The sequence below is a fragment of the Mastomys coucha genome, unplaced genomic scaffold (genome assembly GCF_008632895.1).
Source record: "Mastomys coucha isolate ucsf_1 unplaced genomic scaffold, UCSF_Mcou_1 pScaffold11, whole genome shotgun sequence".
NCBI classification, from domain to species: Eukaryota; Metazoa; Chordata; class Mammalia; order Rodentia; family Muridae; genus Mastomys; species Mastomys coucha.
This window is the reverse complement of record NW_022196893.1, coordinates 22,698,571-22,719,827: the sequence shown is the minus strand read 5'-3', so window position 1 is coordinate 22,719,827 and position 21,257 is coordinate 22,698,571. Positions and strand designations below refer to the sequence as shown.

General features: G+C 39.4%; 1 protein-coding gene across 1 annotated transcript in view; it reads right to left on the bottom strand.

Annotated features, from left to right (window-relative positions):
* Nucleotides 1-21,257, bottom strand: part of Lrrk2 (leucine rich repeat kinase 2) — a 143,195-nt gene that overhangs the window by 24,930 nt on the left and 97,008 nt on the right. The window contains exons 37-41 of the mRNA XM_031353252.1: nt 12,999-13,190; nt 11,960-12,106; nt 9,788-9,888; nt 8,032-8,222; nt 1,817-1,977 (exon numbers count right to left, since the gene is read on the bottom strand). Of these exons, the coding sequence (XP_031209112.1) occupies nt 1,817-1,977; nt 8,032-8,222; nt 9,788-9,888; nt 11,960-12,106; nt 12,999-13,190 (792 nt within the window). The remainder of the gene's footprint in view (nt 1-1,816; nt 1,978-8,031; nt 8,223-9,787; nt 9,889-11,959; nt 12,107-12,998; nt 13,191-21,257) is intronic.

Below are 21,257 nucleotides of genomic sequence, written 5' to 3'. Positions count from 1 at the left end.
CTGGCCTCGAACTCAGAAATCCACCTACCTCTGCCTCCCAAGTGCTGGGATTAAAGGCATGCACCACCGCTGCCCAACAATGTTTCTATTTCTTTTATGGAAACTTTCCACATTAAAAGGTATAACATGAATGGGAAATTTCAACACAGAGAAAAACACATAAAATCCTATGAGAAGGAACTTTTCTCTTCATAAGCATTGATTTGAGGAAGGAAAAAAGTCAAGTTTTGGTAGCAATTATGGTGATAAATGTTGTTTTTCTCAAATTTAGGTCAGAGTTTAAGGCTAATTCAAAGTCCTTTAATGATAATGATTGTAATAAAAGTAATAATAAGCAGAAGTTTTGGAGAACAACGAGAAATAGACCCAACCCATGTGAATGGCTTTGGAGAGCAGAGTGTAGCAGAAAACAGAGAAGGTCAGTTTCTTTTGTTGAGAGTTTCTTCCATATTTATGATCCTGAGAGTCATCAGTGGGAATTATAAGGGCTCAGGATTCTGTGGTTGTCTCCAAACTGAGTGGCAATAAAGTTTTACTCTGGCTTTAATAAAAACTAGGAAGTCATGCAGCAAAATTAAAAGGCTCCATCTGTGAAGCGTGCTGAGCTGCTGTTGGCTGTTGATTGTCCTAGGCCAGTGATTGGTTGGTGAGGCAGGAGAACTCAAGTCCAGAAGCACATGCTAGGACCCAGAGATAACCACTGTCACATAAGTGGACAAAGCTTCAGAGATGGGTGCTCACCCAAGAGAAAGAAAAGGAAGAAGTGTGAGCCCCAGTTAAGTCGGCCAGTCCTCCTTAGCATCATATGAGATAGGAGGTCCCAAAGAGATGCAGACTCCCTTGGCCACTATCTCCTCGCCCATCTTGCTCCACACTCTTCTCCCTTCTATCTCCTCTCATATCCAAGTCTTTTCTGCTGGCTTTGTGCAATCTGAGCTCTCTAGAGTCTCTGGCTGTGTTCTCTCTCATATCTAAAACAAAACCCTTCTCCTCAACCACACCTAAGAGCTCTCATGGCCTCACTTTCATTCACATTCCAGGTCTCTTAGGGACCTTGCCTGAGATGTATGAGAACTTCCTACATAAGGATACTGTTTACATCCATTTTTCCTAGGTGGAAATACTGTTTTCCAAGCTTCCCATGAACAATAATCTTGCTACTTTGATTTTCTACCTTAGAAACTAAGATTGAACAGTTAAGCCTTTTCAAACTCGTCTTAACACAGTATATGGTGGAGAAGACAGCTGCAGAGGCCAGAGTCAGAGACCTGCTTCTCACTGAATCAATCGAATTACTGTCTTGGGTACTTAATGTAAAACAAAAGCTGACTAAGCCTAATATCAAACAGGCAGACTGAGTATGAAGATAGGGGATAGAAGATTCTGATGTACCTTCACACAGCAAGTGTAAAGAAACTATTTCCTTCGTGAGTGGGCAGCCCAGACACACATGCAATGTGAACTCTGACATGTTTAGGTGGATGCAAATACAAACAAACAAAATAAAAGGGAAAGCACTTATTCTGATCAAAAATACAACAGGCACAATAATTTGGGGGAATTCCAGCTTTTAAGAATATAATACCTTCTCCTTTTAGCTTAGTTTTTGGCTTAAAAAATTACAAGTTGATTTCTGTGGTTGTTTTTGCTGTTCTAGAAAAGATGACAAAAATGTCAATGCAGTCGTCATCACTCTTCAGACCCTAAGTATCTGCTCATACTGTGACAAGTTATATCTGTTTTGACTCTCCTACACCCATATCTGAGGGCACTGATGATCCACTGCAAAAAAAAAAAAATAAACTTGCTCTCCTACCTGGGGTGCCCTCTGATGTCTTTATTCCCATCCTGCAGCAGTACTGTGCAATCCCATAGTCTGCAATCTTCGCGATGATGGCAGCATTGGGATACAGGGTAAAAAGCAACACATTGTGAGGCTTCAGATCACGGTAAATAATCATGGCTGAGTGGAGATATCTGCCAGAGAGCACACAGGAAGTCTTATCAAAGGTGATCCTCCTATATTAATTTGGTCATATTTCTTCTCAATATGCTCTGTTCTTTATGTAAAACATCAAGAATGCTATGCTACCTTTGTCCATGGAAGTTGAAATATATACTGCAAACAGACTTAAGAACATAAAGATCAAACACTACAAAGCAAGGCAATGTTTCTTCCCCCAAACTAAAACACCAAGCCTGATAGGTGACTTGAGCTTTAACACATAGCCATGTGCACATAACCATGAGCACAAAAAAATGTAGGACAATCTCTCTTTATACCTCAACAATTATCGAGAGTATATTCTACATTCCCTCACCAACCAAAGGGGATATTTAAAAATTAAATTAAACATTGGAATACGTTAACTGGTTTGATGATACCTATAATCTTAATACTCAGAGAGAGAAGCAAGAGGGCAGATCGCTCAAGGTCAGCCAGACCTGCCCCAAAGACAGAAACAAAGAAGTTAAATAAGAGTAAATCTAATTTTGCTATAGGCTTAATGTTTGTTATAACTTTCACTTATCTGCTTTTATGTTCTCAAAATTTTATAGAAATTGGTTTCTTTAGTTTTTTTTTATTAGATGTTTTCTTTATTTACATGTCATACAATATCTCCTTTCCCAGGTTCCCCTCCAAAAAAAGAAAAAAATAAAAAACAAAAACAAAACCAAAAAGAAACCCCTGTTCCTCCCCCTGCTCACTACCCCACCCTCTCCTGCTTCCTGGCCCTGGCATTCCCCTACACTGGGGCATAGAACCTTCACAGTGCCAAGGGCTTCTCCTCCCATTGATCACCTACTTGGCCATCCTCTGCTATACATATGCTGCTGGAGCCATTAATCCCACCATGTGCACTCTTTGGTTGATGGTTTAGGCCCTGGGACCTCTGAGGGTACTAGGTAGTTCATATTGTTGTTCATCCTAAGGGGCTGCAAACCCTTCAGCTCCTTGGGTCCTTTCTCTAGCTCCTTCATTGGGGACCCTGTGCTCAGTCCAATGGATGGCTATGAGCCTCTACTTCTGTATTAGTCAGGTACTGTCAGAGCATCTCAGAAGACAGCTATATCTGGCTCCTGTCATCCAGCACGTGCTGGCATCCTCAATAGTATCTGGATTTGATGATTGAATATGGGAAGGATTCCCAGGTGGAGCAGTCTCTGGATTGTCCTTCCTTCAGTCTCTGTTTCACAGGGACTAGACAAGGCTGCCCACTCTCTCCCTACCTATTCAATATTGTACTTGAAGTCCTAGCCAGAGCAATTAGACAACAAAAGGAGATCAAAGGGATACAAATTGGAAAGGGAGAAGTCAAATTATCACTATTTGCTGATGATATGGTAGTATACTTAAGTGACTCCAAAAATCCCACCAGCGAGCTCCTAAACCTGATAAACAACTTCAGCAAAGTAGCTGGATATAAAATTAATTCAAGCAAATCAGTGGCCTTCCTTTACACAAAGGATAAGCAGGCTGAGAAAGAAATTACAGAAACAACACATGTCACAATAATCACAAATAATATAAAATACCAGGTTTCTTTAGTTTTTAAAATGATATCACTTATCTTTGTTATTTACCTTTCTCTGATTACTTTTCTTCCTAATGTTTTTAAGAATATTTTCTTCTTTTCAGCAAAAACATCAAATTGTAAGCTTTTCCCTAGCTATTCTCTCCAGCTCTGGGGATATAGCCTACTGTAAAGCTCATCCGTTATGTGCTAAGGTTAATAAAGAGCATTGGAATACTCAGGAGGCGAACACTGTCTTAGGAGGTATGAAATCTGGGTGTGAGATGGAGTCAAAGCGTACCTGGATTTGGGCATTTTGAGCAAATAATAAAAAATGCTTAATATAAAACACATTGTTTAAATCTTGGCCAAGTCTTATCCAAATCTGCAAACATAGTGGAGGAACACACAGTTTCCCAAGCACTAAAACAACTATTATCATCTCTCCTGAGAAATCTTTACATTTCTGACTCTCCCTGTGCACTGAGCTCACAGTTGTAGTATGACCTTTACTGAAAGGACAGTTTTTCATTGGACTTAATGGGTCTTGTTTAAATCCTTTGTTTATTTATGGTTTAGAATTTGGTTAAGATTATATTAAAAAATATTTACCTCATTACCTCCTATCAATCATTTCTGGGGCATTAGGAACAGAGAACTGGCACATCTGGCACTTTCTACTGTGGGACGGACCAAAGTGAATGCGTCATTTCACTCTATCAACTATTGGGTTGACTCTCTCTTCCAGGATATACTCAGGATATGACACTGGATCTGTTCACTTCAGGATATACAGTTTGGGCTGATCAATAACATAAACGCACTAATGAAGTTGACCTTAACAATAGTAATTCAGTTGAAAGGAACATTTACTGAGGGCTTACTGAAAGGCCATTAGCTGTCTTGAGAAAAGCCAAGAGATTAAGAATTTAAAAAGTTAAGTATATGTCATCGAATATCATCCCAAACCTCCATAACACATCCCACTCTCTGTTACAGATGGAACACAGCCTCCCTCAGAATACTTTTGTGGGACGAAAAGACAGTCAATTTAAAATTATGTCATTTGGAGATCAAGGTTATCTGGTTTAATTACAATATTTAATTATAGAATTTAATCTTAACAGTGCAATTCTAATACCCTGTAATAGAAAAGAGGAAAGCTTTTGAAATTTTAATAAGCGCAAGTCATTTCTCACTGGCAATAATTCAGACAAATGAATTAAAGCATTGTTTGGGAATAAGTATTGTCAAATATTTCATTAATGTAAACTATACTTGGTTAACCTGTCTTTAATCATCATTATTATAAGAATTACCAAGAAGCCCTATTTTTATAATTTAAAGTCAACCTTATCTAATCCTGAATATATTACTCTAAAAATAGAATGCACATTGATTCCTTTAACAAATATGCATTAGGTGTCTATGAGGCTCGTTCATTAGTGGACACAAAGCCATCTTTCTTAATCTGCTTTTAAGAGGGTCCTAGGGAAAGACATTGTTTAGGTATACCAAGATGGCAGTGCGAGTGTCAAAGGTTGAGGAAGCAGAAATGGAAAGGTACAGGCAGCACGGTTAGCACTACATAGGCAGGCTTTAACCTTAGGCACACAATAATCTCTGCCTGTTCTTCACAGCCTGATACAAAGTCTTCCTTGGGTAAGTGTGCAAGAAATGCAAGTGAACTCGGGGTGCTGAGGCAGAGAAAAATAGTTTATGACCAGCCTGGCTAAGGCTGACTGGCTACAGTGTGAATTTCTAACTCATAAAAACAAAACCAAATAAGCACATGCAAATACATGTATGAAATGCTCGCTCTCCGTGAGAGAGCTGAGCTGTATGGTAGGGATGGCGTGCGTGCAAATCCTTCTAGAAATGAGTTCTCCAGAAAACTTTGTGAGAAGAAAGGTAGACATATGGAAGTCAATCTGGTTAGAATGCGGCCTAGAGACACGGCCCAGAGTAAGGCTGCAAAGGCACTCATAAAGAGCTTCCATGCTGTGCCACCGCAGAGCTCAGAGGACCCTAGGCACAGCACTCATAAAGAGCTTCCATGCTGTGCCACCGCAGAGCTCAGAGGACCCTAGGCACAGCACACATAAAGAGCTTCCATGCTGTGCCTCCACAGAGTTGAGACTTACATTACAGGTAGCTGGAAAGTCTAGGGAATCTCAAGTATAGTTAGGCTTTTATTTCAGAGGAAATGTTCTGATAATTCCCTATAGACACTGGATCGAAGTAGTAGCATAAAAAAAGAAAAGCATTGATAAAAATGATAAAAATAAAATATATTCAAAGATCTGACAGATATATGGAGATATAGATAGGCATACAGATAATAGATAGATGATGGAGATAGATAGATGGTAGATAGATAAATAGATGCATGCATACATACATACATACATACATACATACATAGCTATAGGTATTGATTGACAGAGAGATATCAAGACAAGGTTTCCCTGTGTAACCTTAGGCTAGCAGTGAACTCATGGAAGGACACTAGCTGTAGATGGAGAAGAAAGTGGATTTTCTGTGAATATATTGATCCTTTCCTGACAAATGGGGAATACAGAAGGAAGCACAGGCTCATTGTGAGAAGAGATTGCAAGGAGAATGAATTTAAGTTTGAGCATCCTGAATCACAGGAAGTTTGAGAAATGATATGAGAATTCTGAGACGAGCTGAAGGGAAGGAACTGAGTTAAAGCAGATCTCAAAGAAAGGATTGATGAAATGAACCAGTTCCTTATGCATCATTCTAAATAGCTTCTTACCTAAGAAACCATAAAGGAACGTGACTTTATCGCTTGTCTCTGTCCCTGTAGTTATGTTAGCATGTTAACAATTAGTTGAAATAACAATTTTAATTATACATATTTATTTTTTCTCTTTATTAATGAGGGTTTTTTCATACCATTTTTAACACTAGGTTTTAATATTACATTTAGTCCTAGTGGGAGCTCAACAGCTACTGGTACCTACCAACCTCCCTTGGAAGCAGATCCAGAATTCCTTCCTGGCTTTACACTAAGAGCAACCGAGGCAAAGGACTGAAGCACATGCTACACTTCCATTTGCTTCATAAAAATTTGGGATTTGTTACTTGAAATAAAGGCCGGAGATACTAAAGCTATGGAGCTATAGACTTGCAACTTGCATGTTGAATAAGAATTAACAATTCTTCAGGTTATAAATGAACACTTCAGGATTTCATGAAAAATTTGAGAAAAATCTGGGACCCAGGATCAGTTAAAGCAAGAAAGTACTGTGACAGCTTTGGGCTAGAGGGCTCTTTACTGAGCTCAGGTGGCTTTGGGGCTCCCCCCGGTGTTGAAAAGCAGTCATTCCAACCAAATGCCTACACGTGGGTGCCTTTCAAACTCTGCATTGCTAGTTAGCTAGGAAGCGGGTATAAAACCCGGTGAATTCGGGAACCTCCTGAAGGTTTGTGGCTGAGCACAGCAACCAGTAAGCAAGAGTGGAGAAGACCCACAACAGGAGAAAGACCCCGTCCAATGTCTGTGTACTTTTCGGGATCTTTAATGAGACACAGGCTATGCAGGGTTAACGGGAAACAGTGGGGACTAAAAGAGGTTGAAGGAGAGAATCGGTGAGAGAATCGGCATGGAAAGCTAGACATTTTTGCTAATGATTAGACGTGAAATGAGAAAGACAGAAGAATGAAGAATGGCTATGAAACAAAACCGGAAGATGAAAGAAAATGCACAGCAGTGAACTTTAAGAGTTGAATTCGGAAGCTTATGATTAGCACCAAGTTTTTAGCACCACTCATAGTTTTTAGGCTAAGAAACAGGTATGGGTTAGAAAGGCAAAAACTACTGAATGTATGCAATGGTGATTCACCAAGGTCTTGTGTCTGGAGGAAGGGCCTTTCTACTCCAGGCTGCTGCCTCTCAAAGATGGCACCTAGCATCCAGCTACACGGTGTACTGTGATTCTGAATCCCATGACATATCCACGTGGAATCCAACATCTGCTACTCTGACTTGCTTTAGGAGTATGGACTGATTTTTCCTGATTAAACATTTTCTACTTCATATTTTCCTTGGTGTTTGGTGGCCTGGCCTAATTATCTTCGCAAGGGCTGGCTATCTAGGGTTTAGATCTGGGGCAGGAATACTACTAGGTTTGAGTGCTACACCAGCTATGAAGGTCTGTGCTCACTTACTATTATATTATAAAATTACCAAACTGGATCAAGGAACTTACAGCTACCATTGAAATTGTTAGCAGAGTCCAGCAGGGGAGTGGCGTTCTTGGAGCCTGGAGTGGACCCATGCATTGAATAGAAACTGGCCTCCAGAGATAGATAAGGAGCTCACCTACCTTGGATTCCTGAGGGGGAGTTAATCCCTGCACCCCACCTCACCCTTGCTTCCCCACCTCTTCGAGATAAATGGATGACTTGACCTGTAACCTCAGAACAATAAATGACTCCTCCACAAAAAAAAAAAAAAAAAAAATAGAAAACTGTGCTAGCCCCTTACCTCAGGCCATCAGCCACATGCAATGCAATCCTGTGCTGGAGGGTTCTGGTGAGGACTGCTTTGTCCTGCTGAAGAAGGCGATCCAAGGAACCCTTGGAGGCCAACTCCATTACCAACATCCGAGGACGAATCCCAGCAGCCAACAAGGATATCAGGCTGGGATGGTGGAGGTGGCAAAGCACCACCAATTCCTGCAAGGGGCCAGACACATGTGAGTTTCACATCACCAAGGGTCCATCACCTGCCTGCCTGCACTTCTCTGTGACCAGCTTTCTCTGAGCAACTGGACTGTAGTAAATGTCTCCTTATTCTTTAAGGGTTTTTTTTTTTTTTTTTAATTCTTCCCATTTCAGCAATAAACAGCTAATTTTGAACCTATGTTCAGATTACATTTTTTTTTTTTTTGGTTTTTCAGATTACATTTTTAAGTTCTGTTTTTCCTTTTGACGTGTTTACAGGAGACCAGTTGATGTGGGAATCGAAAGCATAGGTGGACGTACTAACAGGTGATGTTGTTCTATCCTCTAAATTCTAGTTAGTGACTTAATTGTTCTCATCCCTGGGCTCTGAGCAGCCACTGCTGGATCAGCCTAAACTGGCATAAGGGGTTATAGTCTCTGGTTTCAAGACCAGGAAATTTGCTAAGGGCACATGGTCAGATCCATAGAAATACATACTGACCCCTGCCTGAAAGCTCTAATGCCTTCCTACTCCTTGTAAATGAAAAAGCCCATGTATGAGGCTGGAGAGATGACTCAGCAGTTAGAAGTTCTTGCTATTTTTCCTGAGGACCCAAGTTCAGTCCCTAGCACCCACGTCATATTAGATGAACTACAATCTGCTATTCCAGCTCCAAGGGATCCTACACTCCTTTGTGGCTCCATGGATATCCACACACCACATGTGTCATAGAGAAACACTTATACAAAACACACACACACACAAATGAATGTTTTTAAGACCCCATGTATTTCCACACACACACACACACACACACACACACACACACACACACACACAAACACACACACGCACACAGAAAATGAATGTTTTTAAGACCCCATGTATTTCCACGTCCTGGGCTAATCTATGTTTACATTGCCTTTCACAACCTGTTTCCTTTCTTCCTCTTATGTATTCATCTTCCTTCAGGCAGAGAGAATCTTCCCTTCCCAAGCACGGGCTAGCTCCTCTCATTCTGGATCTTTACCTATGCTAAAACTTCAGCCTTGATATCCCTGCCCGTGCACACACACACCCACACACCCTTCACGGGACTGAAGGCTTCTTCATACTCAGACATTAGCAAAAAAAATAAAATAAATAAAATTAAAAAATGCCCTGCCTTGTTCCACCTTCCTAAAGTCACCCCCAACCGCAACAGGAAGCAGAGCTCCTGTAGTGTTGGCAGCTCTTTCTCTAGATCACCCTGAGCAGCCCCACACTCTCCTTAGTGACATCTCTGTGTGTGAAGGCCATATTCAATTGTGTTCTGGATTGACTCTGAACGTATAGTTTAGTTGAGGTTTATTCTTTCTAGACTCACAGCATTCTATATCACCTGTATATCACAGGGGGACTACGTTCCAATTTCTTTTGGTGGAGTTTCTGAACTCAACTTCATTCTCCACTCTTCATGTGCCAATATCATACTTCAGTTGAAAATTTTACATTTTGACAGATTAAAGAAGCTAAAAATTTCCAAGAAATAAAAGTATCATATGACTTGATTTAATGACATCATAGCCTTTCTTACTTGTCTCAACAGCCTAAGAGATGTGTGCTTGTTAAAAATCTTCACGGCTACTTCTTCTCCTTCGTAGGCAGCTCGATAAACTGATCCAAAACTTCCATCACCTTTTGAGAAGAAAATAGGAAGCATTTTTATCTTTCCAGGCAGAGAAACCAAATCCAAATCCACCTGTTGTATATTCAGAAAACTCTGGTGCCTTGTTCACAGAATGAGCCTCTTTGAATGCTTCCCCTCCCAGGATTTAGCAACTTCAAGAGATTCTATAATTGTCATGCATGGAATAGGGAGAAGAGATCAGACAGATAACACATGGTAGAAACAAGGGATTCTGATAAACAGCCTACAAGACAAGTCAGACTTCGAGTGATCCCCAAAAGATAATGGCACTTTGACAAGATTTTATTTAGACAACTTTCTATAGAGACACATGAGGTATACAAGCTTTTAGGCACCAAGGAAGGGACAGAAGTCACAGAAACACTTTCTGTCTATATAATGAACTATAAACACAGGAGCTATAAAACAGCCTTTGGGAACATTCCTGATAAACTACTCAAAACCTTTAGCCTTATCTGAAAAACACTGCAAAAAAGATGAATATTGTATTCATCCTTGTCTGGCAGCTTGAGACCCTTCAGAGAAAGGATGCTCTGTGTCTGCTACTTGCCTATATCCAATAATTTCCAATTTGGCAATTTCATAATTACAAATGTATTCATTGCTATAGTTCAAAGACACTCAAACTAACCCCATCACCGTGAACAATAAAGGGTTAAAGAGACTTTTTTTAGCATCTTATGTCATATCACAGATTTGAAATTTTGAAAACATAAGTATAGGTCATAGGAATGTAACTAATAATATATCCTATTTCATTTTCCTCCTACGAGGTAATACTATTATATCAGATCCTAGGTAATTATTAATGGTAATAAATTAAAAATAAATGATGTATTCACATACAATGACAAACACCTCATTCACTGTAATCAAATTGTCTTGAAATACTTTAGATCAAATCTACCCGATGCTTTTTTTGCCTTCTCAATGACTTCCAGGGATATTATTGAACTTGAAATCATCACCTTACTGTTAGAAGTATCATATTACATGTAAAAAATGCTAATAGACCAAGTTTTAAGCATTCTCAAAATACCAAAAATGATTGTCATAGGAGACCACACATATTTCAGATAGTTCCATTGGATTCCACAATGTATACATATAACAGAATGTACTTACTCCATCAATATATAGCCTATTCACTTGTCAATTAAAAAGTAAAATTTAGCCTAGCTTAAAGAGACAACTAGTGTGCTGGGTTCCTCCTGGCACCAAAGGCATTTCAGTAACATGAGCTCTTACTCTGCAGGAGCCACATGAGCATTCTGCAGAGAGCCACATGAGCATTCTGCAGAGTATTCTCACATACCATGTGTCTTCTATGTCTTTCAGGAAGCAGTTACAAATTGTGAGCTTTGTCAACTTCTTCATTTTACAAAGCATAGTTCTAAACATCTTTTAAGCTTCAGGGTGAGTATACAATGATACCACAGCAATGAGAATATTTAGGTAGCAGCTAAGGATGCTGTGTGAATCTGGTGATTTTCATCAGGCCCTGCTAAAAGCCTTTGATTGAGTTCATGGGCTCAGCCAATAACTAGAAACTGTTCACACGCCCAAAACAGAGCAACAAAATGTCAGAAGTTGAGTATATTACCAACGTAAATGTTTCTGATTTTACTCCCCCTGTTCTATGACTATTCCTAAGAATTGCATATTCTCCTATGAGTTTCACTGCAAAGAATATATTCTTCCTCTGCTTATTCTCCTTGGGGTGACAAATGGCTATTTCATATCAATCACCTGAAGACTTTTTTCCCTTCTGCTACATAATTGCTCATGAGCAGAGAAAGCTCGGGGACAGATTCTATAAATAATTGTGCTTCCTGCTAGGTCTATCTGCATGGCCTAGTCTATGAGAGTGTATACAAAGCAAATCCCAGACATGCAACATGACAAGATTTTAAAGTATATCATTCCAAGAGAAAATTACTGTATCAAATATATGGAACCAACATAGATCAATAAAGATGTGACTAAGACGGGAGGAGAAAACTGCATCCTGCTTGGTTTTGTTTTGTTTTGTTTTTCTAATATAGCAAAGATAGTTACCTAAGAGAAACTCAGGTGCTTCCTCAAATTCCAGCTCATCATTGTTCAACATAATATTTCTAGGCAGGTCAGCCAAGATCAAGTCCGGAGCAATCTGGGATATTGGAATAGTGAGCCTTGGTTGATCTGGATTTATTAACAGGTCTCCTAAGAAGTATGTAAAAGATTATTTTTAAAATGTAAGGGTATACCAAATTTGTGGTCCTGGCTTAAAAAAAAAAATATCTTTAGAGATTGTTCTACTAGACCTAGATTTTTCCTAGAAAAACCAGAAAACTCATAAAATGTTAACATTAATGTAGTTAGAACTTTACTAAGACACATTCCTAGGTTCCCCCATTATGTGGAAGTACTCCAGACTGACTTAGAACAATTGGCCTCTGACTAACAAGGTCTTAGTCTCCATTTCTGTCCCATCTATGAAGGAGATGTTCTGTAACATCAGTTCATGAACTTCAAAGATGAGACTGTTTTGGTGTTTCAAAAGAAATGTCCTGTTCCCAGAGAAGTCCTAGGCATTTGAATATTTGGTCCCCAGTAGTTGGTGGAGTATTTGCTAACAACAGCTGTGACCTTGCTTGAGGAAGTGTGTTGCTAGAGGCAGGATTTGAACTTTCAAAATCCATATTCCATTCCCAATGAACACTTTCTGCTTCTTATTTGCTACTTTAGATGTGAACTTTCATCTCCCAGCTTTAGTTGCTGTCTTCTACCTGCTGTCAGTGCCATTGTGGACCGTGACCCTCTGGAACAGGAGCCCAAAACAGATTCTTTCATCTATAATTTGACTGATCATGGTGTTTAGTTACAGCAATAGAAAAACAAGCAATAAAGTTACAATTACACAGCATCTAGGATTTAAGGTAGAAGTTTAAGAAAACACAAGATCTTATTGACAGAAAATAAACTTTACTGTCACTATAATTAAATGAGGTATCATTCAGTTCAACCATATTGATATGAATGACTCATATATTAAAGTCATGTAAAAATAGCAAGCATACCATAAAAAGAATTTGTGAATTGTGTCAACACCTACCTTCTTCAGCCTTCTTCATCAATTCATCAAGCAAGATCTTCTGATGTTCTTCACCATCATTAAAACTGTACAATGCCCATTTTTTCAACAGAGTTTCTCCTTCTCCACAAATGTCAATCTCCAGCAACCCGGGAAACCATTCTTCCATGAGTGAGTCAATATGATCCACAACTCGGCCCAAAAGAATACAACCTACATAATTCAAACAGAGAGGGGAGGGGCAGAGATATTGAGGTAAGAGAGTAGATTAGCTGCTACCTCTGATTTACACAAAATCAAGAACCAGAATAAGAAAAAGTAGAATCTACCCAAAATAGGAAAAGAGTAATAGCTTCATAAATCCATAAAATGGCCCATAGTGAGACAAGATAGAAATGCAGATGAAACCAGAGGACATGGAGAAGAATCTCTCACCCTGGAATCTGGTTCAATTTTGATTGTCAAGTTAGAACCAAGAATCTCACCACACTCACCATTTCTTATATAGAGAAAATAGTTCTTTATATGGAAATAGTTTCGGGAGCTGGAGCAACATCTCTGTGGATTATATGCTTGTCGTGTAGAACAAGGGTCTGAATTCAGATTCCCAAAACCCATAAGAGTCAAGCATGGATGTGGGTTCCCCCCACCCCAGCACATGGAGGACATAGGAGTAGAGACACAGAGATTCCAAGAAAAACCTAATCTAGCTGAAACGTGAGCTCAGGCTTCACAATTTCAGGTGGCAAGAAATAGAAGGTGTCCAATTCTGACTTCTAGCCTTTATATACCCAAAGCATGAGCAAAAGAAGTTGCACACCACACACATACACCCTCCACATATACATCTAAAAGAAAAAAAATAAGTATTTTCAAGGAACAATGTTAAAATAGCAATACTCAGACTGATAGCCTGAGTTTCTTGTGCTTAATAGGACCTCCATCCACCCTCAGATGTTCTCTGGGGCTCTGGAAGGCAACCCTTAATGCCTTTGTGGCCTGCAGAGATGTTCTAACTCCCTCTATTTTAGAGTGTTACTTTATCTACTGTCAAGCTGTCAAGCATACCTCAGGTACCACTTGTACCTCCTTAGCAACCTTTGAAGACACTCCTAGAAACGACTAAAATCCTTTATGACTATTGTAATTGCAAATCTCCTATGAAAGAAAGCCCACAGTCTAGCTCTCTAGTATGCCTCATTTGCTACCCCAAAGCCTTTCTCAGTTGACCCTTGTGTTTAAGATGGATGTTAAAAATGCCTTTCAGGAAATTCTGATTCTCTTTCCCACTGGCTTATCCCGGAGTCTTTATCTGTGATGAAACCGAGTATCTGGCTTTCCCTGAATAAAGGTCGATAAAAGGTAAGTGAACTTGTCCAGATGCTGCAGGTGGGGATGGACCTGGGTCTCCCCTATTGACAGGAAAGCAGCTGAAGGTGTGAGACAGATTGCTTATGAAACACAAAACAAGACAAAATCAAAACAAAACAAAAAAACTAGTTGACCATGGATGACTGAGACTGACCAACAAGCATAGGTCAGGAAATTCCATGGGGGCACAATCATAGAGTGAACACAGCCCTGGGATCCAGTTGTAAATGTAGGCAAGAGGAGGCTCTGCCCAGGCAGTGACATCTATAGGAAAAAGCTAGCCTTGTTCTGGTAGCCTTTCAACTGAGCGTAACGGATAGCCCTTGTCCTGAGATCAGTGTGTAGATCAACCTAGGCTGTAGACTCCAAGAATTATGAAGCTCTAGCTGATTGCTTATCTTCTGTAACTGCATACCTCTAACAAGGTAATTGATGTGTCTGCCTCTATAGTCATATCCACCCCCAGTTAGAGCACTAGTCACCCCAGAGGATATGATATGGAGACCTTCAGGAGTGTGAGAGAGCCTGCCCAGCCCATGTACTGAAAAGCTGTATGTGACCGGCACAGGCAAGCTGATTCACAAGGAGGTGAAGAAATCTCTGAAGACCACCAGGCTTCTGTCTGGTGTAAGCTCAGCACCAGACTGAATCAGAAAAGACAAAAATCCACATGTTCAAATGACCCTTTCCTTTGGTTGTATACCTCTGCAGACTGATTTCAGGAACATAAAGAGGCTACTTTGCACGTCTATATTTTGGGGAGAGAGTTTGGATTCCTCCCCCCCTTTTTGTCCTTTTGAGTATAATTAAGTAGTTTTTAAAACTTTATTATAATTTGATATTCTTATATTTATTCTCCATATATTTATCTAATTTTGATTGTGAAGATTTTATTATTAAGTAATCTTAAGTTTTTCTCTTTCTTGACATTTGTGTTCCTTCTTATATTGCTATAAGTTAATAGTAGTTTGACATTGTGTGAGTGTGCATGTATACATGTATGCATGTATGTTTAATAAAACTTTTGATTTTTTATTCCATGTATGTATGCATGCATGTATAATGTACACAAACATATGTACATATATGTATGCATGCATATATGTATATGTATGCATGCATATATGTATATGTATCCATACTACTATATACCATATACATACTACTACAAACTGTTACTATATATGTATACCTACATACATATATATTACAATTTATTTATTACAAAAAATAGTACAATTATGATAAATGCAAAAGAAGAATTTTTTTTATTTCTCCATTATTGGGTGATGGTTTTTCTTTTTTGTATCTTACCTTTTTCATCCCCTTCACAACACTCTTTTCCACTCCTGCTCATTTCTATTATTCACTGAACCTTGTTTCTCCTCTAGTTTTCCTCTTTCCTATCTTCTTCCTTAACTTCAGTCATTCACAATTTCTGCATTTATGCTATATAAGCCTCCACTCCCTAGAACTCTTTATATTCATTTTGTAAACTTTATTCTAAAACTACCTGTGATATATTAATGGTCTTTTATCAAAAAAATGTATGTGTCTATATTTTGTTGGCTTATTGTTACAGCTGTAAGAATAGTTTGTGTTTTGTTCACTAAAAAACTAAAAGAAGCCAGGCAGTGGTGGTGCAGGCCTTTAATCCCAGCACTCGGGAGGCAGAGGCAGGAGGATTTCTGAGTTCGAGGCCAGCCTGGTCTACAGAGAGAGTTCCAGGACAGCCAGGGCTATATAGAGAAACCCTGTCTTGAAAAAACAAAAAACAATCAAACAAAACAAACAAACAAACAAACAAAACAAACAAAAAACCTAAAAGAAATATTGAAATCAATGGAATACTAGAAACATGGTAAGCAATAAGACTCCTTCAAAATATAACCCCTCAGAAAAGAGTTGAGTAGAATTCTAGATACAGATTTGTAGTGGTTTCCTAGTAAAAGTGATTAATAACTCCAAAGACAATGATTTAATTGAAAAATAAAATCTTGTATCAGACGGGCAATACAACATAAAGGAGAAAGTCACAAAGATAAATGGGGAAAATATGGAAAGAAGATGAAACTTTGATTAAAAAAATGAAAAGTTTTGAAAACAATTCAATGACTTAAATAAAAATAGGAGGGGTGAGAGATCACAGATAAATGCAAAAGAAAGATTACCAGGAATTCAGGATAAGACTACCTTCACTCATCAATCTGTCCATCAGGGATTAGGCCCGTGATGCCTAAGAACTCTGGATCAAGTTAACAAACTTCAGAATTCATGGGTGATCCCTACCGTGAGTAAGTGAGTCAAAAAGCAATAACTTAGAGCAGGTGGCCAGTGAAATCAGAGCAGGAAACCCCCCTCCACACCCCTCCCCGTTACAGAGAATGAATTGAACATTGAAAACACTGAGGCATTTAGAACCTCCACAGATCAGGAAGATCTTCATGATATACTACAATCAGGATCTCAAAGATACAAAGCAGAGTTGCAATAGGTACAGGGGAAAATTTCCTAAACAGAACTTCAATATCTCAAGATCTAAGATCAAGAATTGATAAATGGGACCTCATGAAACTGGAAAGCTTCTGTAAGGCAAAGGACATAGTCAATAGGACAAACCAGCAACCTACAGATTGGGAAAAAAATCTTCACTAAGCCCACATTCAATAGAGGGCTAATATCCAAAATATATAAAGAGCTCAAGAAGCTAACCACCAAAAACTCAATCCACCCAATCAAAAAAATAAGGTACAGAACTAAACCAAGAATTCACAACAGAGGAGTCTCGAATGGCTGAGAAGCACCTAAAGAAATGTTTAAAGTCCTTAGTGATCAGAGAAATGCAAATCAAAATGACCCTGAGATTCCACCTTACATCAATCAGAATGGCTAAGATCAAAACCTCAGGTGACAACACATGTTGGAGAGGATGTGGAGGAGCACTCTTCCATTGCTAGTGGGATTGCAAACTGGTATAACCACTCTGGAAATCAATCTGGAAGTTACGTAGAAAATTGGAAATAGGCCTACCTGAAGATCCAGCTATACCACTCCTGAAAATATACTCAAAAGATACCCCACTAAACCACAGGGTCACATGCTCCACTGTGTTCATAGCAGTCTTATTTGTGATAGCCAGAAGCTGGAAACAACCCAGGTGCCCCATGACAGAAGAATGTGGTTCATTTACACAATGGAATACTACTTCACTTTTAAGAATGAGGACATTCTGAGTTTTGCAGGCAAATGGATGGAACTAGAAAATATCATCCTGAGTGAGGTAACTCAGACCCAACAGAACATGTATGGTATATGCTCACTAATAAGTGGGATTAACAGAAAAAAAGTACAGAATACCCAAGATATAATCCACAGTACTCAAAAAAGTCAACAAGCTGAAGGGCCCAAGTGTGGTTGCCTCAGTCCCACTTGGGAGGGAAAAGAAAGCAATCACAAGAGGGGAGGGAAAGTGGATAGGGTTGCGGGGGTGGGGACCTGATCTGGTATTGGGTGAGGGAAATGGACTGAAGCCCTGAGGGCCAGCAGAGAGAATGGAAACAGGCAACCTTGGGAGGTAGGAGGTTGGGGGGGACCCTCCAGAATGCACCAGAGACTTGGGAGGTGAGAGACTCTCAGGACTCATAGGGAGAGATCTTAGATGAAATGCCCGACAGTAGGGAGAGAGAACTTATAGAGGAGCCCACCTCAAGCAGAAAGACTGGAAATCAAGTGAGGGAGGGGGTTGCCATCCCACAGTCAAAACTCTGATCCATAATTGTTCCTGTCTGAAAGAACTGCAGGGATGGAAATGAAGAGGAGCTGAGGAAAATAAAGTCCAGTGATAGGCCCAAAGTGGGATCCAGCTCAAGGTGAGGCCTGACACTATTACTGAGGCTATGGAGTGCTCACAAAATGAGACCTGTCAGGAGCCATAATAGGACAACTAATAACTAACAGGTGATCCATCATCCTGACATGCCTGCTTCGGATTACGATATAATCTGTGACAGGTGAGCCCTTATTAAGCAAGGCTGTAAGGGACTAATTTTAGGAAAGATTCCTGCTATTAATATGCTTTTCTTATTTTTATCCATATATAATAATCACTAAGTAATAGCACACCCCTTTGGAGCAGATCTCTGCTGAACCATGAAGTTGTATTGTCTTACGCTATATAGATAAATAGATGACTTAAGACTTTATGCTGATCCTATAAGAATTCCTAAAATTACATCTGTGATTATTAAGCTCTTTTATAATGGGACTGCTATTATGTCCTTTTCTGACAGTCAAAACTGCAATGAGAACTCTGCCAGTCTCCCATGTGTCACCATTAATTGCTTTTAGATGGTAACCAGACTTTCTCCTACTCAGAGCACATTCCAAGAGGTTGTAAAACAATTAACCGAAGGTCATAATAGGGGGACTAATGATTTATTATAGGTGCTAGGACAGAAGATAAAATATTGACTGGGCTTATCTATACAAAACTTTACTTTATGGTCTTAAACCTTCAGTAACCCTGTGGCGCTGAGGCAGGTGATGGATGTTTAGCTAGATAATTACTCTTAATGGATATGCATGTAAACATTTGCTGCTGTAAACTTCTATTTCAATTTATGATTTGATTTTCTGTGTGAACTTTTGATGAATATCATGTATTCTGAAAGATGTTTAAGGGCTGAGGAAAAAGAGAAGACTCAGAACTGGGGGACTGAGGTGAGAGGAACTGAGCTAAGAAGAACTGAGCTGAGGGAGGAACTGAGCTGAAAAGAAGTTTTTACACAGAACACATTTTAGATTAGAAGGAGAATGCAGAGTGGAATAGCTTAGAAACTATAGGTAACATAAAATACTAAGAGAGCAATGTGCAGAATGCAGAGGGAAAGAGGAATAAAGATGACAATGCAGAGAGTAGGAGGAGCAGGCAGACTTCTCCTTACCATGGGACAGAACAGGTCTTAATCTTATTAAAAGAAACAAAGCTTTTTTCTTACAAACATGGGTTTAATTCATTTAGCATTAAAAGGGTAGAAGCCTTTTCCTTCTCTATGTAATAAAGATTGGAGCTCCATTTTTCATCCAAAGTGAGTGAGTTCTTTCTTCACCAGTGCTTGGTCTTTTGCTCCATATGCATATATAAGTATGTATATAAGTATGAACGTGTATATAAGTGTGTAATTGTGAGAATGTATGCATGTGTGTGTAAGTATGTAATTGTGAGAATGCATGCAAGCTGGGCCCAGCTGGATATGTATAAATGAAAAAATAAGCATGAATCTGTATATGAATTTATGTGAGATTATGCATATTTGCTTATGTAAAAGTTTTTCCTTCTGTGAGTGTTATTCTCTTCTCCTGGTACAATAGGAGTTTATTGCTCCAAACTCCCCTCTAGCCCAACAAGCAAGAGGCATCTGGACAATAGGGAAAAGGCTCTAGCAGTTAATCCTTTACTTAATCTCCTGCTGCTTTAGGATGAGATGCTAAGTGCCAGAAACTGCAGTTTCTGGCCTCAGAGGATCACAGAAGGTAGGTCAGCTACAATAGCATAGTAACTTAGACTTAGATAAGTAAACTTTTTATTATACAGCAACCCTAAATATATCGTAAGACGAAGTCTTACCCCAGAAATCGCAAGGCGAAGTCTTACCTCTGCCTATGCTCTTCCCCCTCCGATGCCTCAAGAAGAACTGACAAGAAAGAAGAGAAACACCCAGCTAGGGAGGAGATATGGGATGTGGAATAGTCAGAGGGTGGAGGAGGGATAGGATGTGGAACAGTCAGAGGGTAGAGGAGGGATGGGATGTGGAACAGTCAGAGGGTGGAGGAGGTATGGGATGTGGAACAGTCAGAGGGTGGAGGAGGTATGGGATGTGGAACAGTCAGAGGGTAGAGGAGGGATGGGATGTGGAACAGTCAGAGGGTGGAGGAGGGATGGGATGTGGAACAGTCAGAGGGTGGAGGAGGGATGGGATGTGGAACAGTCAGAGGGTAGACAGGGGTGATGAATAAAATCTAGAGTATAGAAAAAATAAAAAAAATAAAATACAAAAAAAAATCTATAAAGAAAAAAAAAGGCCAACTCACAAGAGAAAAACAGTAGAATAATATCTAACTTCCCTTGGCAACCATAAAACGAAGAAAGCACATAATAACACAATTCAGCAAAGCTATTATTTAAAATTGACTGAGAAATAAAAACACATGAGAATAAACAAAACTAATGCATCTTATGACCACCAAGCCAGCACTGCACTAGAAAGCTGTTAGCAATACCATATGCAAAAAATGGGTTGGGGGAAGCTTCACTCACCAGAGTGAAATCATGATAAGAACAAGAAGGGGAGCTAGAGGCGAGTCAATCATGCCCAGTACAAAATGAAACTGTAACTCCAGCGATGGAGAAGGGAAAGAACAAGAAGAAAAACGATGTGATTGGAACAAGAGTTGGTGAAACCATAGGAATCAGCAAACCTCTCTTAATGTAAACTTTAAGTATAGAAGGCTTCATATTAATAACCACACTAGAAAAAAAAAAGAGATTTCAAATAACTACGTGTGTGCACATACACACAAAAGCAAACAAATAGATCTCCTGAGCAAACACACATACAGAATGGGGTCGAATAACGGACGAAGGCTAAAGCCAAACACAAGCTGGAAAGTTTTCCTATCTAATAACTTAGACATCAAAAAATGCAGTCAGAAGATATCAAAGTGACGATATACTTAGAAAGGGGCCAACTCATCAAGAATATATAACAATTGTAAGTGTAACTGCACTCAGTATTGAGACTCCCAGTTTCACAAAGCAAACAGGAAAAGGCACAAAAGTGTCACACAGGTCCTGATGCAATAAAAGGGAGTGACCTCATCAGTCTCCTCTCCTCTTTAGATAGTTCATCC